This window comes from Spermophilus citellus (genome assembly GCF_964194105.1).
Source record: "Spermophilus citellus genome assembly, chromosome: 9".
Classification (NCBI taxonomy): Eukaryota; Metazoa; Chordata; class Mammalia; order Rodentia; family Sciuridae; genus Spermophilus; species Spermophilus citellus.
The window spans coordinates 135,604,156-135,617,965 of record NC_138191.1 but is presented as its reverse complement, the minus strand read 5'-3'; the positions used below and the strand labels follow the sequence as shown (position 1 = coordinate 135,617,965).

Genomic DNA, 13,810 nt, shown 5'->3' with positions numbered 1-13,810 from the left:
CAGGCGGCCTGCAGCAGGTCAGCCTCCAGGGGGCTCCCTTCCCAGCTGGGGTGAGGGGTAGGATATGGCCGGGGACACGTTCGAGGCGGCGTGCACATCACCCACTGTGACGGGCACTGGCCGTGGACAGCAGCCACAGTCCCGTGGCACCTCAGGTCCCATCTGCCTGGATGTTCCCCACCCCCCTCCCCATGAAAAATGATCCTTTTGCTGATTAACCTTTACTCTCAGGAATGACCACCATACCCAGCAAGAATGTGCTTCTCCGTCCACATGATCGAGTCCTGACACTGCAAACCCTTGCTTCCTGGGGGGCCATTGTCCATCTCCTCTCTGATGTTGACCAGTTCTCTCTGCCACTCAGAGGACAGACCTGGCCCTCTACCAGCACTTCAGGCCCCAAGGCGTGAGGCCTCCGTGGGGCCAGTCACCAGGGCTGGTTCCCCCACAGTGCTGATGACCGCACTTCTTAAAACGGGAGCCCCTCAGAGCAGCTCCTTCTCTAGGCTGGACGGCTACCCCGTGTGGACAGAGCGCGTGGGAGAAGGCCTGGCGCAGAAGGTCCTAACCACCTGGTGGTTTCATGAAGTTGGAAGGAGCCGAGGTCTGTGAGGAGGGGACCTGACAGTGGGTCGGCAGCCCCACGTCGACCCAGAACTCAGAGCCTTACTGTCTGACTTGAATGAGACCCTCCTGGATTCTCCGGGGGGGTGGGGTGGGTCCCACATCCTACGAGTGTCCTTACAAGAGATACTCCTTGTGAGAAGCTGTGCCTGGGAAGGCAGGGGTTGAGACGATGCGGCCACAGGCCACGCAACACCCAGGGCTCCGGGGCCCTGGAGCCCCGGAGCCCTGGGAGCTGACGTGGCAGGTGGGAACCCTCCCCACAGCCTTTGGAGGGAAGGTGGCCCGAAGTCTCCTGGGTTTGTCATTCTGTTGCAAGGCCCCAGAAACCAAGCCACTCTGTGGTACAAAACCCACCAGGTGCCCTGCACACCTCCCAGGCAGGTTCCGGAGCCACCAGCGGCTGCTGACACTGCCTCATCTGTGCAGTGACATGTGTGTCAACTCTGCTGGGGAGGTGGCCCTGGGGCCTCCTCCATGTTAGAGCCAAAGCCATGGCAAGAGGGAGGCCCTGGGCAGGGACAGCAGCTCCTGGGAGGGGCTACAGTCTCCAGGACTTAAGGTGGCTCTGACAGAGCTACATCAGAGAAAAACTGATGGCACATCACCCCTCCCGCCCCATAGTGTCTGACACACTGTGACTGTGTCCTCAGGAACCCAGAGGCGGCAGGGACTCACCAGGCCCACTCCACATGGCCCAGCAAAGGAGCAGAACGAGGGGGGAGACGCTGGCCTTGAGTGGCAGTGCCCCATGCCATCTGCCTGCGGGCTCGGTGCTGCCTGGAGCAGCCTCGGCTCCCCAGAAACGCCCCGGGTCCTTGCAGAAGGAAGTGCGCCCACGACCTCACAGGGGACGCTCCTCTGGAACACGACAGACTGGATGTGACAGTGTCTACTGGCCTTGAGGACACTGGCTGGGAAGTAGGCCAGACTCCATAACCACTATTTCAGCCTGGCCCTAAGCCCTTCACAATCAAAACAGGACGTCCCCCAAGAAGAAGCAACTCTGCCACCCCCAGGAGCCCAGTGTTTCTCTCAGGGGTCCCCAGGCCAGAAGGCCGCATGGCCCAAGTCCAAGGCTGAGGCAGCATGCAGGATAGGCTGGGCAGGGAGCAAGCGCTGTGCCAGCCAGTGGGCGTGGCTCCTCATGAGTGCAACCAGACCAGCCACCATTGCCGAATACCACGGCCCCCTCGTCCCTCGCAGCTTCTCTGGGTTCCAACTGAAGGCAACTTTTAGAAAGGAGTCTGTCCAGGCTGCCCGACTCCTACCAGAAGTGACCCCGAGACGGCCTGCTCCGGTTGCAGGGCAAGTCCTCCTGGCCAGGAACCTGCACAGCTCCTGTCCAGCCACTCCTGGCTGTGAGCAGCCAAGCAGCAGCCTGGGGCCTTTTCAATGGCTCCCTCGACCCTCAGAGGTTGACTGTCCATCCTGGGGGCTGGAGCTGCAGGGCTCACCCGTCCCTCGGGCAGATGCTCACCAAACAAAACCCACCAGGCTGCTGGCTGGGAGAATCCTGGTGGTTCTCCAAGACACTCGGGGACCAGTGAACACAGCGAGTCCCAAAGGACGTAAGCACATTCTCCTCTGTGCATTTTGAGACTGTTTAACAATGTGGCCCTCATCATAGCAATTCGCCCAGGCAGGAGTTCTAGGAAGAGTGTGGCATGATGTCACGCTGCGGTGGGATTCTTGCTTTCCCTTGGTTCATGCCACCACTGAGACATGCACAGCCCCGGAGGGCGAGCTGAAGCAGACGAGACCCACTTGTTTGGGCCAATTATAAAAATGACACTGTGGCAAATACCTATCAGCTCTGAAGAGAATCTGCCAGACCCAGGGGCGCTAGGCCAGAGACCATCTGTCCTCCATGCTCATGATTATGGCAGGGGGCAGCCCTGCACCCTCCAAATCTCAGGGTGCTCCTGACAGCACGCTGCCTGCAGAACTAACTCCAGGCTCTAGAGACGGATCCGGCCACCGCAGCTGGCACAGCAGGGCTGCTTTCCGGCTGCAGCTCATCTCAGGTCACAGGTCATAGGTCACAGACAGAAACTGTCGGGTGCTGTGTCCACAAAGGATCAATAACCTGAGGCAGGCTCTGTGCTCTACAGCTGCAGAGGTCCGGCCTCCTATACAGGCGGCAGGCCCCATTCCCGGTGGGAGACACGTCACCGGGACTGGACTTCTGTCATGGGAAAAACCCCTGGCCAAGGCAGCGACACCTGTGGGCCCCTGAAGTGACCCTGCTGCTGCCTGGATCACAGAGGACTCAGTCCTCTCAGTGCAACACACCTGCCACAAGGTCTGGTGGCAACAGTCAGGGCCACGGTGCTCTGTTGGAGGGGCACTGGAAGATGTATTCATGCTGGTCTCTGGGAGGATAAAGGCCTCCACCATATCTGAATTTTAGATTTCACCAGGTTGAAATATCAAATGGGTCGACACTAGCCTCACAGATGCATCCCCAAGGCCAGAGCATGGAGCATGGCCCTCCTGTTTCTGGTGGCACACGGACAGACATCAGGTGTAAACACTAAGCTAGCCCCAAGGGCTGCTCCCCCCACCCCAGCCTCATCAGAAGAGTTCTGTTACCTTTCCGGATCTTGTCGTGAAAATTGATGGCGTCCACCGAGGCAGTGACTATGTTGGTCTTGCAGTGGCGTGCAGCAACAATCCCAGCCACCTCGTCCATGAGCTTCATGGTGACTCCTGCGCGGGAGAAAGGGCACATGGCAGATGAGACGCGGAGAGCGGACCATTGCACATAGTGTCTGACCCCTCCCACCACCCCCCAGCAGGGGCCATAGCAGCAGGAGTCGCAGGGACAGTTGCAGGTGGCCTGCTACTGCTCTGTTTTAAACCTGCTTCTCCAGGTGCTGCTGTTTTGTTTTTGTTTTTAAAAAAACACTGGTGATTGAGCTCAGGAGCATTCTGCCACTGAGCTACCTCTCCAGTCTTTTTTTTTTTTTTTTAAATTTTGAACCAGGGCCTTACTACGTCGCTGAGGCTGGCCTTCAACTTGCAATCTTTCTGCCTCAGCCTCCTGAGTCACTGGGATCAGAGGCATGCACCTGATGGGCTTTCAAGAGCTTTTGAAAATGACCCCAGCTGCCACTCTAGGCCACTGACAGAATGACAGCCCTCTTCCTCTCCTCCAGACATATCTCATCCTGCCAGGAAAGCTTCATTACACTATCCAAAGTCAGGTAAGAACAAGCTGGCAGAGACGCAGAGACCTCAGTGGGAAGTGAAGTGGGGCTGCTGGAATTCCTTAAAGGAAACAGGGACCTAGCAACTCCCCACCAAGTGTAGAAGCACCCAAGAGAACAGAAACCTGCATGGATTTCACAGAGCATCTAACCTAACAGCCAAAAGTTGGAAACCACTGTGTGTCCATGTCCACCACCTAATGAATGCGTTAACAAGGGCGGCTTGTCACCCACCCGACAGGTCCAGGCCACAAGGTGGACACACCATCAAACCTCACCGAGTGACAGCGCTGGGCACGGATGACCACATCCATGTGAACTTTCCAGAAGAGGAAAACATGGAGAGGCAGGCAGACTGGTGGGTCCCCAGGAGGGGTCTGGGAGGTGGGGTGCACCCTGAAGGAGAGAGTTTCTTTTCTGGGGTGATGAAAATGTTTCAAAACAGACTGAACAGGTTGAGCAGGTTTCCTAATCCAAAAACCTAAAATCTGACAGGCTCCAAAACCCAAAACTTCGAGCATGATGAGGAAAATTCTATACCATGAAACTTTTGTTTCATGCACAAAATCACTCAAAATGTTACAAGATGAGATGTCAATTAGCTCCATCCACTGTGGAACACGGTACGCAAACCAAACCAAACCAAACCAAACCACCATCTGTGAAACCACCACCCGCACTGGGTGGGTATCCAAAGGGACCAGTCAGCCCACCAGACCCTGCATCCCTGTGCTTAATGCAGCGCTATCTGAAGAGCCATGAGGGGGAATCAAGTGGGACAGAGGACAGAGGACGTGGCATCCACACAACAGAAAAACATCCAGCCGCAAAGAACAAAATCCTGCCTTGTGCAGCAACTTGGAGGACAATGGCCGGGCACAAAGACAAACAGCCCTCGTTCTCACACGTGAAAGCTGAAATGTTGGTTCATAGCAGCAGAGAACAGAGAATCTGCCATGAAGAGGCTGGGTGGGGTGGGGGCAGAGGGAGTCGGTGCCAGAGCACGGCTCCCAGGGAGGAAGTCCTGGGCTGCCCAGTGCAGCAGTGACCGGAGCCCACAGAAACCTAGTGTATATTCTACGCAGAACTTGGGAGGAGTTTGAAGGTTTGCAACACAAAGATGGACGTTAAGGAGGCGGGGTGCTAATTACCCTGATCACTACCATCGTGGCCACGTGTAGCCACTCACCAGCCACACCTCATAAACTCGCACGATTATTTCATGTTTACACAAAAACACTTCTTGACAAAACCCTGTTTGAAGTTACCTTCTGGCCCTGTGTGTAAACTGTGTAAGAAACAAGTGAATTTCCTCTGAGTTTTGGGTCCTATCCCCAAGATGCCTCATTATGCATAGACAAATATCCCAAACTCAGAGAACGTCTGAAACGTCCGCCACCAGCATTTTGGATGGGGGGTGCTCCAGCCAGGGTTGCAGAAACATACCTCTGGGAACATCGTGGAAACAACAGCTTGCTTACGCTGAGGGCTGAACTGTACAGGATCAAGTTCTGTCTTGATAGAGCTGCCGTATAAAATGAGGCAGGCCCGCGGGCAGAACTCGGCGAGGGCACAGTGCCTTTGAACCTCAGGCTGCAGATGCTGGCTTGGGTTGCACCCCCTTTATTGACAGGTCACTACATACCAGCCCCTCCACCCAGTTCTTACTCCCTAGCACGACCCCCATACCACACACGTTTCACTTGTAAAAATCAAACCACGCCTTTCAGTCGAACAAGGTGGAGCTGCTTATGTTCAGCCATTCTGACCTACAAAAGCATCAAAGTGACACTGGTCAATGCAGCAGCTAACAGGAATTTGAGGAAGCCCTGTGCACACCTGCTTTAGGATACAGACTGATTTCTAAAAACCCACAGACAAAACCCAGACTCCATCCCACCCCGGGAAGCCAGGCTCCCATTTACGGTACACGCTGCAGACTCAGATGCCTGTATGGCCAGCAGGTGATGCTGGAAAGTGGGCAAGAGGTGGGGGACGTGGGCAAGTGGCTGGCCAAGGCTCCCGGGGCTTGGCTCCTGCTACTGGTCCCCTGTGACATGATGAGGGTCCCCCTCTTCTTTAGGAGGCATAGCAGTCAATGCAGTGCCCTGTCTGGTCTGGTCTCTGACTCTAGGCACCCAAGAAGAGAAAATATATATATATATACACACATACCTGAGCAACAGGGGAGCCGACACGGAGTGGCCACTGGATGCTAGGGACTTGAGAACTTATCTGGGAGGGTGTGATGATAATATTGTGGGTGGCTCTGAAATGCTCCAGAGGGAATGGGAGTCCTCACGGAAGCCACGGAGCCACAGAATGAGCGAGGCAGCGGCGGGTGGAGCAGGCCGGTGTACCTCTTCAGATGCACAGCGGAGCTCTGCTCACCTGCATGGACAGGGTCAGGAGCCCCATGTCCCAAACCAACAGTGAGGTCCCAGGCCACATGTAGGTCCAGGTCTGAAATCAGGGATCAGGTCTGAGAACTGCCCGTCCCTCACCGGGCCTGTGAGGAGCAGCTCCGGGTTGTTGCCATGGTAACAGACATTCATTGCCCTGTCTGATCCACTGGGAGACTCTCCTGACTTTTCTTCCCCTGGCAAGGGACCTGAGAAGGTTGCAGCCAGCCCAGGCTTGGAGAAGGCCTGTCTAGCCAAGACCCTGCTCCAGGACTTGCAGCAATCCAAAACAAACCCATGCCCTGGGCTCATGTGGGCCCGGAGGTCCACAGGTCTGTCACCTCACTGGCCAGCTGCCAAACAGGGCATGAGGCAGCCCCCGGACCACACTGCCACCTCTGGGCTGTGGCTTGAGTATGTGTACTCACACGTGTGCTCACACACACTTATTTACACAGTTTGGGGTGGGGGAGCCCACAGGACGAGGTCTTCCAACTGATTCTACTCATGGGAACCGAGTGGCCCTGCTGCAGGGGCTCATGGCAGGGCGGGGCGCGGAGGCATTCCTGCAGAGGCCGCACCACAGGCAAGGTCCTTGGCAGCCATCATCCACATCTAGCAAGTGCCCATCAGGCACCCAAAACACGGTAAGAAGTGCAGACAGCCAGCACAGGGTGACGGTGACAGGACCAGGAGCTGAGCGTGGGCAGCCAGGGCAGTGTGGCTGGTGTGGTGAGCGAGAGGCAGAGGGTCAGCCCAAGGAGCCAGAAGGTGGCTGTGCCCACTGACAGACCCCATGGGTCTGGTCCCCTGCAGGCTCCTCTCAGCAAACTTGCTGGAAGCCACGTCCCACAAGCCAGCATCTTGTCCATATCACAGACAGGATGTAAAGATGCAGGGAATCTCGTGGCCAGTCTTATGGCTGGGGGCGGGTCCAGGGCCTCCCAAGGGCACAGGAGGAATGGCTACACTGCCGTAAGACTCAGCCTGGGCCATAAGACTCAGTCCAGAGTGGAGTTTTCAGAAAAGTATGGAAAGAAGAACCCAAGATCATGGCGAGAGGTGGGGAGACGGCAAGATCAGGATGTGTACTTAGGTGGCGGGTCGAGGCCCATGGCACTCATGCTGGGCACCGGGTATGCTCACCAAATCAGAAGGGCTTAGTGGAAAACCAAGAAGGAAAGGGAGCGTGTGGGGATCGAACTCAGAGAGCACCAACGGCCGCCCCTTGCTTGTGCATCTGGGAAAGCAGAACTAACAAGGGAAGAATAAAACGCAAAGTGCTGACATCCGCTCCCTCCGGTGGCTTTACCCGACTGTCCGAAATGCCACCTTGCTGGTACAGGTCCCATGGGGCTCTGCTTTCACGGAAGACCACAGGATCTGAGGCACGAGCAGCCAAGATGGCTTGGAAGGGAGGCAGCGCACTGCGTCAAGAACAGGCACAGAGACGACCACTCAGCCAGCCCAGCCAGACCCTTCGGGAGCCAGGCAGGGGCTCCAAACCTGGAACCAGCTTGGTCCAACAAGCAGTCACAGGTAGGCCAACAGGGCACTCATCCAAACCACAGAAACCTGAAGCAGGGGGGCTAGATGGGTGTCAGAGACCCACGGTGCCTATGTGTCGGACATTCAGAGACAGCCCCTCCCCACCCTAACAGCCAGCACACGCATCTGAGCTGGGACCGGTGGAGAGAACCGAGATCAGCGGGACACCCGAGACAAACCGTCAGACCGAAGACCGGAAAGGTTAAGACAGGGGCTGAGGTCGCGGAATCCTACGGCCCAGCTCTAGGGCCCTGGGCACACTCCCGCTGTGTACGTCTATCATCAGGTTACACCCCAAACCTGGGGCTTGACTCCAGGAACCAGGTGGGTGACCAGGACAGTGAGATGTCCCCATTCTGCCAGATGAGGAATCTTCAAATTGGGTCTGCCTCACAGGCAACAGGCTGGGCAGCAGGCTGAGCGCTCTGGGCTTCCAGGGACTCTTGGATGGACAAAATCTGTCCACTTCAGCTAATGGGCACATCCCAGGAGGCCAAGGTAGGCTCAATGGGCAGAAGTGATGGCAGGTAAATTCTAGGGTTCACTAGGTAGAAAGACGACCTGGGAAACAGACCACCTAAGAAACACACTCGGCTTTACACAGGCGGGGTGCCAGCCCTGCAGAGTCAGGCACAAGTAGCGAGACCAGAGCGAAAAGCAGAACCTGCCTGGGCTCCTGCCGAGCCCCTGAGTCTGTGAGAAAAAGGAAGGACAGGTGTGGTGCTCTGGAGCCCTGGGCAGCAGCTGAGGACAATCACATACTGAGCACACGTCCCTCTCTTCCCTCTGCACAACGGCCAACAACGCTGGCACCCTGCACCTGGGTCCAACTGTCTGCCGCCCATCACTGAGAGAATGATGAGGTCAAGGGCCGCGCAGGGAGGAGGTCCTCACAGAGCCACTGTCGTGTCCCCTCTGGACACGTCTGTAAGGGAGCACCTCTTACTGGATGTGACCCACAGGATATGCTAAGGCTTGTCCCCTGGAGGCAGAGGAGGCACCACCCCCTAACGCCAGCGCCGAGAGCCGTTTCCCCCCAGGGCTCCTTCCCAGGGCCGCTGAGGGCCTCGTCACTTTGCTCCCACTCAGGCATGACTGCTTTCTACGCTGAGAAGTAACTTTGGCAAATCACAGTCTGTGGTGGCTGTCCTTATTTCCCACGATTTGTAATTTAAAAGACGACAACAAAATTGTAGACCTGCTGTCCTTGGAGACTGCATCGTTTCAGGAACTCGGGGAAGGGAACAAGCCAGACGTGCTTGGCCGCCACAGGCACATGAACGCTGGGCACCAGAGATATCTTTGCATCTAACATTTAGCTGCTTACAGGTTTTTGTTTTGTTTTAAGTATTGACAACATGCTGACTGGCTTAAAAATAGAGTTTTCACTTTATCTCCCCGAGGCTTGCTGGCTGGCTGGGCCAGGCTGCTTACAACCCCAGCAGCAGCCAGCAGCCCGGAGCCCGGAGCTGGCGCCTGCTCAGTGGGCGGGGATTGAGATGCCCCCATTTCTATATTTAATCCCGACTGGCGGAGCGTGGGGCCGGCCTCCTATATTAAGAAACGATAGTAACTTCATCTTACTGACACATCCCACCCTGTGGTGATGACAAGGGTTATTAAAAGACCCAGGTGAGCGAGCACTCCCAGACAGCCCTGCTTCCCCCGGGTCCTACCACCGGCGTGTCAGAACTGGGACCAAGTAAATCCTGGCACAAGAATCTTAATTAAGTTCATTAATAAAAATTACTTTGGGTAATTAATGCCAGCATAGTAAAGATGAAGAGTTCGTGAAGACAGTACCAAAATGTCAGAGGTGGGGACACTGGCAAAGTCCTCAGCGGAGGTGAACAGTGTTCCCACCCGCCCAGGGGTCACAGGGCCAAGGGCTGCCAGGCGCTCTGCACCCCTGGCCTGCCACCGTGCTGCATCAGGGAGCCCAAGGAGGTCATGGCAAGGCAGCAGAGAGCAGCTGGAGGCCTGGGCGACAGGTGGGGGAGGTTATGCCGAGTCACATACCCAGCCCTGGGAAGGACTGGCCAGCAGAAGGCCCCAGCCTCAGCCTAGAGTCAGCAAGGGCACTTCTCCAAAGGCCAGGAACCATTTGGGTGGGGTGCCAATTTCGTTCCAGGAGCCTGGACTGGGTGGGGCAAAGCTAATGTTTCAGAATAATGTGCTGGCCATGCTGTACAGGACATATTATTAGAGGACACTTGCCACAGTCCCTAAGGAACATGGCCAAGGAGTGGACGATGGCCAATGAACAGCACTGGAAGGCCCTGCTGGCTGCAGGCCTGGCCTGGACCCTGGCTCTGCCTCTCGGGAGGCAGGTCTGTGCCACAACTGCACAGGAGGACGTGCTTGCTGGCCGCAGGGAGCTGCAGGGAGGGAGCCTCAGACCCAGGTCTGGTGGGTCACACCTCTGTCCTTTCTGGATGGCCCAGAAGCTGCTCTTTGGAGCTCCAGTGAGAGGAGGATGTTTTCAAAAGCCAAGGCTCCGTGGGAACCTGGAGCAGCGCTGCCAGTCGCCTCTGGACTTCCCAGACCAGAAGACACAGAGCCGACAGCAGGCCAGCACCACCTCCTGCCTTCTCCCCAGCAAGGCCTGCACATCGTCGTCCATGCAGGGCCTCCAGGTCAAGAAGGGCACAGAACTGGAAGTGTTGGTGCCCATCCTCATTTCCAGGAAAGGCACTTCCTGTCCAGGCAACTGCCCCTCAGTCCGAGTCCTAGGCACAGCAGTTTCTCAGCAGGAGGCTTATCCTGCATGCATCTGCCATCTCTGCCTGGGCCACCAGGCTCCTGTACCTGGCACTACCAGCTGCCCTCTTTCTTGGGGCTGGCTGCTCCTTGCCTCAGGTTCCAGGGCTGGGAACTCCTGCCTCAGGACCCCAGGCACCTTCTGTCTCTGGACACTAGCTGGATGGTTTGTTGAGGGAAAGCCTCCTCCTGCCACACTGGGCTGTCTGCACCTTCTCCACTGAGACTCTGGGCTGCACCAGGCTGGGCACAGTGGGCACACTCCTCTGGGGGGCTGACCGGCAGGGCTGTCACAGGCTACAGTCCTCTCCCGTCCTAGTTCAGTCATTCGGTCCACACCAGGTCCTGCTCTAAGTGGGACACAGCAGTGAAAGTGACAGAAGCCCCATCCATGTGGGCTTCCATTCTGTGCTGTGTGCTAGGGCGTGGGGAGGGTCAGTCTATCTTAGAGCATCAGGAGATTTCAGACCCCTTCTCTTCTTCAATTCTGAAGGAAATGAGACCGTTATGTAGAGGTCTAGGGTTGCACCAGGGGCAGAGGTCACAGGCAGGCAAAGTCCACAGGTCTCTGTGCCCAGGCACGCGATGGGGTGAACCCAGGAATGGTGGAGGGTTATCCCAGGCAGGCTCACGAGGGTGTGAGAGCAAAAATGGCCCAAACAAAGGGCTTGTGGCTCTGGCTGCAGGGTCTGGAGCTGAGTGTGGCTCCTTCCACGTGAAAGGTAGTGCAGGCCACCCTGTTGAGACTTCCAAACAGGGGAGAGGCGGTGACCAGCAAGAGCACAGTGCAGGTTGTGGTCTGGACCAGGAGGCACCGGGGCGTGAGGTAAGAGCTCAGATTCCAGCCTGTCGTAAAGTGGGGCCAAAGCAGAGGGAGAGGCGAGAAGGAGAGTCTCACGTCAGAGCCAAGCCAGGGACGTCTGCAGGAGCACTGTCCACATGCCAACGAGGACGGCGACTATCACCGCTGGGGGCAAGGACCAGGGCCCTAGGAGCTCCGTGTCCATCATCACATCAGGTAGGCCCTGAGGAGGCCACTGGAGTCTGGGAAGAGGCTAGGGCTGGAGCATGTGGCCAGGGAGGAGGGGAGGGTGGGGGAGGATGGTGCCCTGCAGCCTGAAGCAGGTGGGAAGTGGAGGGAAGGTGCTGCGCCCCTCCCCTGACTCAGGCAATGGCAAGGCCCTACTGAGGTGGATGGCGCAAGGCGTCCGTCCTCTGGAGAAGCGCAGTATGTTTCTGGGAATGGGCTGGTTTGTTTTTGTATTCCTTTAATAAGTATAGTTACAACTTCTCATATGACCATTAAGTATGAAGGAAAAAACATGACTTTCCCAATTAATGCAACTACTTCTAAAGAATAGATCTGTTTGCTCTAAATGCAATGATTCAGCTGTGGAGCGTAAATTGTTAATGTCTAGTGAAAAACTCCCTGTATTCCTGTCAAGGAAGTTTTTGAGAAATTAAATTAAAATCTAGAGAAGAAAAATTAATGTTAAGAAGAGAGATTAGTGCTTAGTACTGGGCAACTTGTTCTTGTTCCTGTGCACAATGGTTTGTGCTCTTACTCTTGCTTGATTAAAATTAATAACAAGTTAACCACTTGCTGTAACCATGGCACCGGTTCCAGTCAGTAAGTCAAGAAAGAATAGTCAAGGTATAGGCCAATAGTTGGGACATTTCTAACTATTAAAAGTTAACTAAACAGAAACAGCTCAAAGCAAAACGCGAACTGAAAGGAAAAATGCTTGCTTATGCCTAAGCCAAGAGACATTCTTCTATTCTAATTGTAGCTAGGTAATATTTTGTTTCTTTGAATAATGATTCCTGTTTTGTAACCACAAAGTACTGTGAGCCTGCCAAAATGAAAAGTATATATGATCAACTTCACAAGATTGGGATTCAGGGGGCTGGGGATGTGGCTCAAGCGGTAGCGCGCTCGCCTGGCATGCGTGCGGCCCGGGTTCGATCCTCAGCACCACATACCAACAAAGATGTTGTGTCTGCCGAGAACTAAAAAATAAAGATTAAAAAAAAAATTCTCTCTCTCTCTCTCACTCTCACTCTCTCTTTAAAAAAAAAAAAAAAAGATTGGGATTCAGCACCTTCACTTTGGTGTCTGTGTTGTTTCTCCACCCCCCTTTCACCGACTCCTCACCATCTGTTCGTCTCCTGAGACCCCCTGTTGGAGCTGGACTCCGACAGGAAGGGTAGGGGACTGAAGTGCCACAGTGGGCAAAAGGGGAGGCGGGAAGGTCTGGAGGTGGGGACTGTGAACACAGGCTCTGCATCTGCCCCTGGCTCTGGCTATTGGAGGTGTTCAGAAGTGACCCTGAAAGGAAGCATCTGACCCATCCTACCAGGGAAAAGCAGACTGACCTCCCGCTGCTGCCCTTCAGGGGCTGTGTCCACCTGGGCAGGGGCCCTGCTGGTCAGTGTAGATAAAGGGCAGTTCCATAAATGGAGCTCCACAGGCCTGGATGACGAAAAGCTTTGTGACAGTCACTGTCCTGTCACTCTTGTAAAAGCAAGTTAGCTGCAGAGCCAGGAGCCCCGTGAGTCAGCAAGACCACCTGGGAATGCAGGATCCCAGGACACAGAGCTGGGGTGTCTTCTGCCCATAAATGCTGTGGCCTTAAGCCAGCACCACATTCTGCAATGACCCAGGGGCTGGTCGGAGATTCCTCTTACACTGGGAGTGTCCTCGTCTACTCTCCCGATCCAGGGCCCACTGGGTAGCTCTCGGCTGGAGACACAGGCGTGATCTAAATGGCCTGGGTCCTGAGCTCAGAAACGAGGCAGAATCCCTTTTTGGAGTCAGAGACCTCACACCCACCTTCTGCACTGGATACCAGCAGGGCTGCTGCAGGGAGGGGAGCCCCAGGGGTGGCTTCATGGCCGGCAGGGTGCACACCCCCAGCCAAGGCGGCGTGGAAGAGGTGGGCACCCAGCACAGGCCAGGGCGTTGGGACAGCGGGGACCTGGACTGGCAAGACGAGGTGGAAAGGCAGCCTCTCAGGCCCCGTCCTCCCTCGTCCCTTCTGTGGGTGGATTTTTTTTTATCTTTTCCCAGTTCCAACACTTGGGTATTTTTAATTTTTCCTTTTAAGTAACACAGGTTCAAAGCCTCCCACTTTTCCTCTGGGAACATCTCAGCCATCTTCCCAGATGTCCTTGTTTTCAGGACGCTCTAAGTCCAGCTCTTACCTGCTCCTGGACCAGTGGCCTGGAAGAGGGCCTCCCAGTTTCTAGGTGCTGCTTCTTGTT

At 55.7% G+C, this 13,810-nt stretch overlaps 1 protein-coding gene across 4 annotated transcripts in view; it reads right to left on the bottom strand.

Annotated features, from left to right (window-relative positions):
* The window catches only part of ACOT7 (acyl-CoA thioesterase 7), an 86,426-nt gene that overhangs the window by 20,598 nt on the left and 52,018 nt on the right, over nucleotides 1-13,810 (bottom strand). For all 4 annotated transcript variants that reach the window (XM_081306597.1, XM_081306595.1, XM_081306596.1 and 1 more), the window contains exon 7: nucleotides 3,220-3,336. In XM_081306597.1, the coding sequence (XP_081162723.1) occupies nucleotides 3,220-3,336 (117 nt within the window). The remainder of the gene's footprint in view (nucleotides 1-3,219; nucleotides 3,337-13,810) is intronic.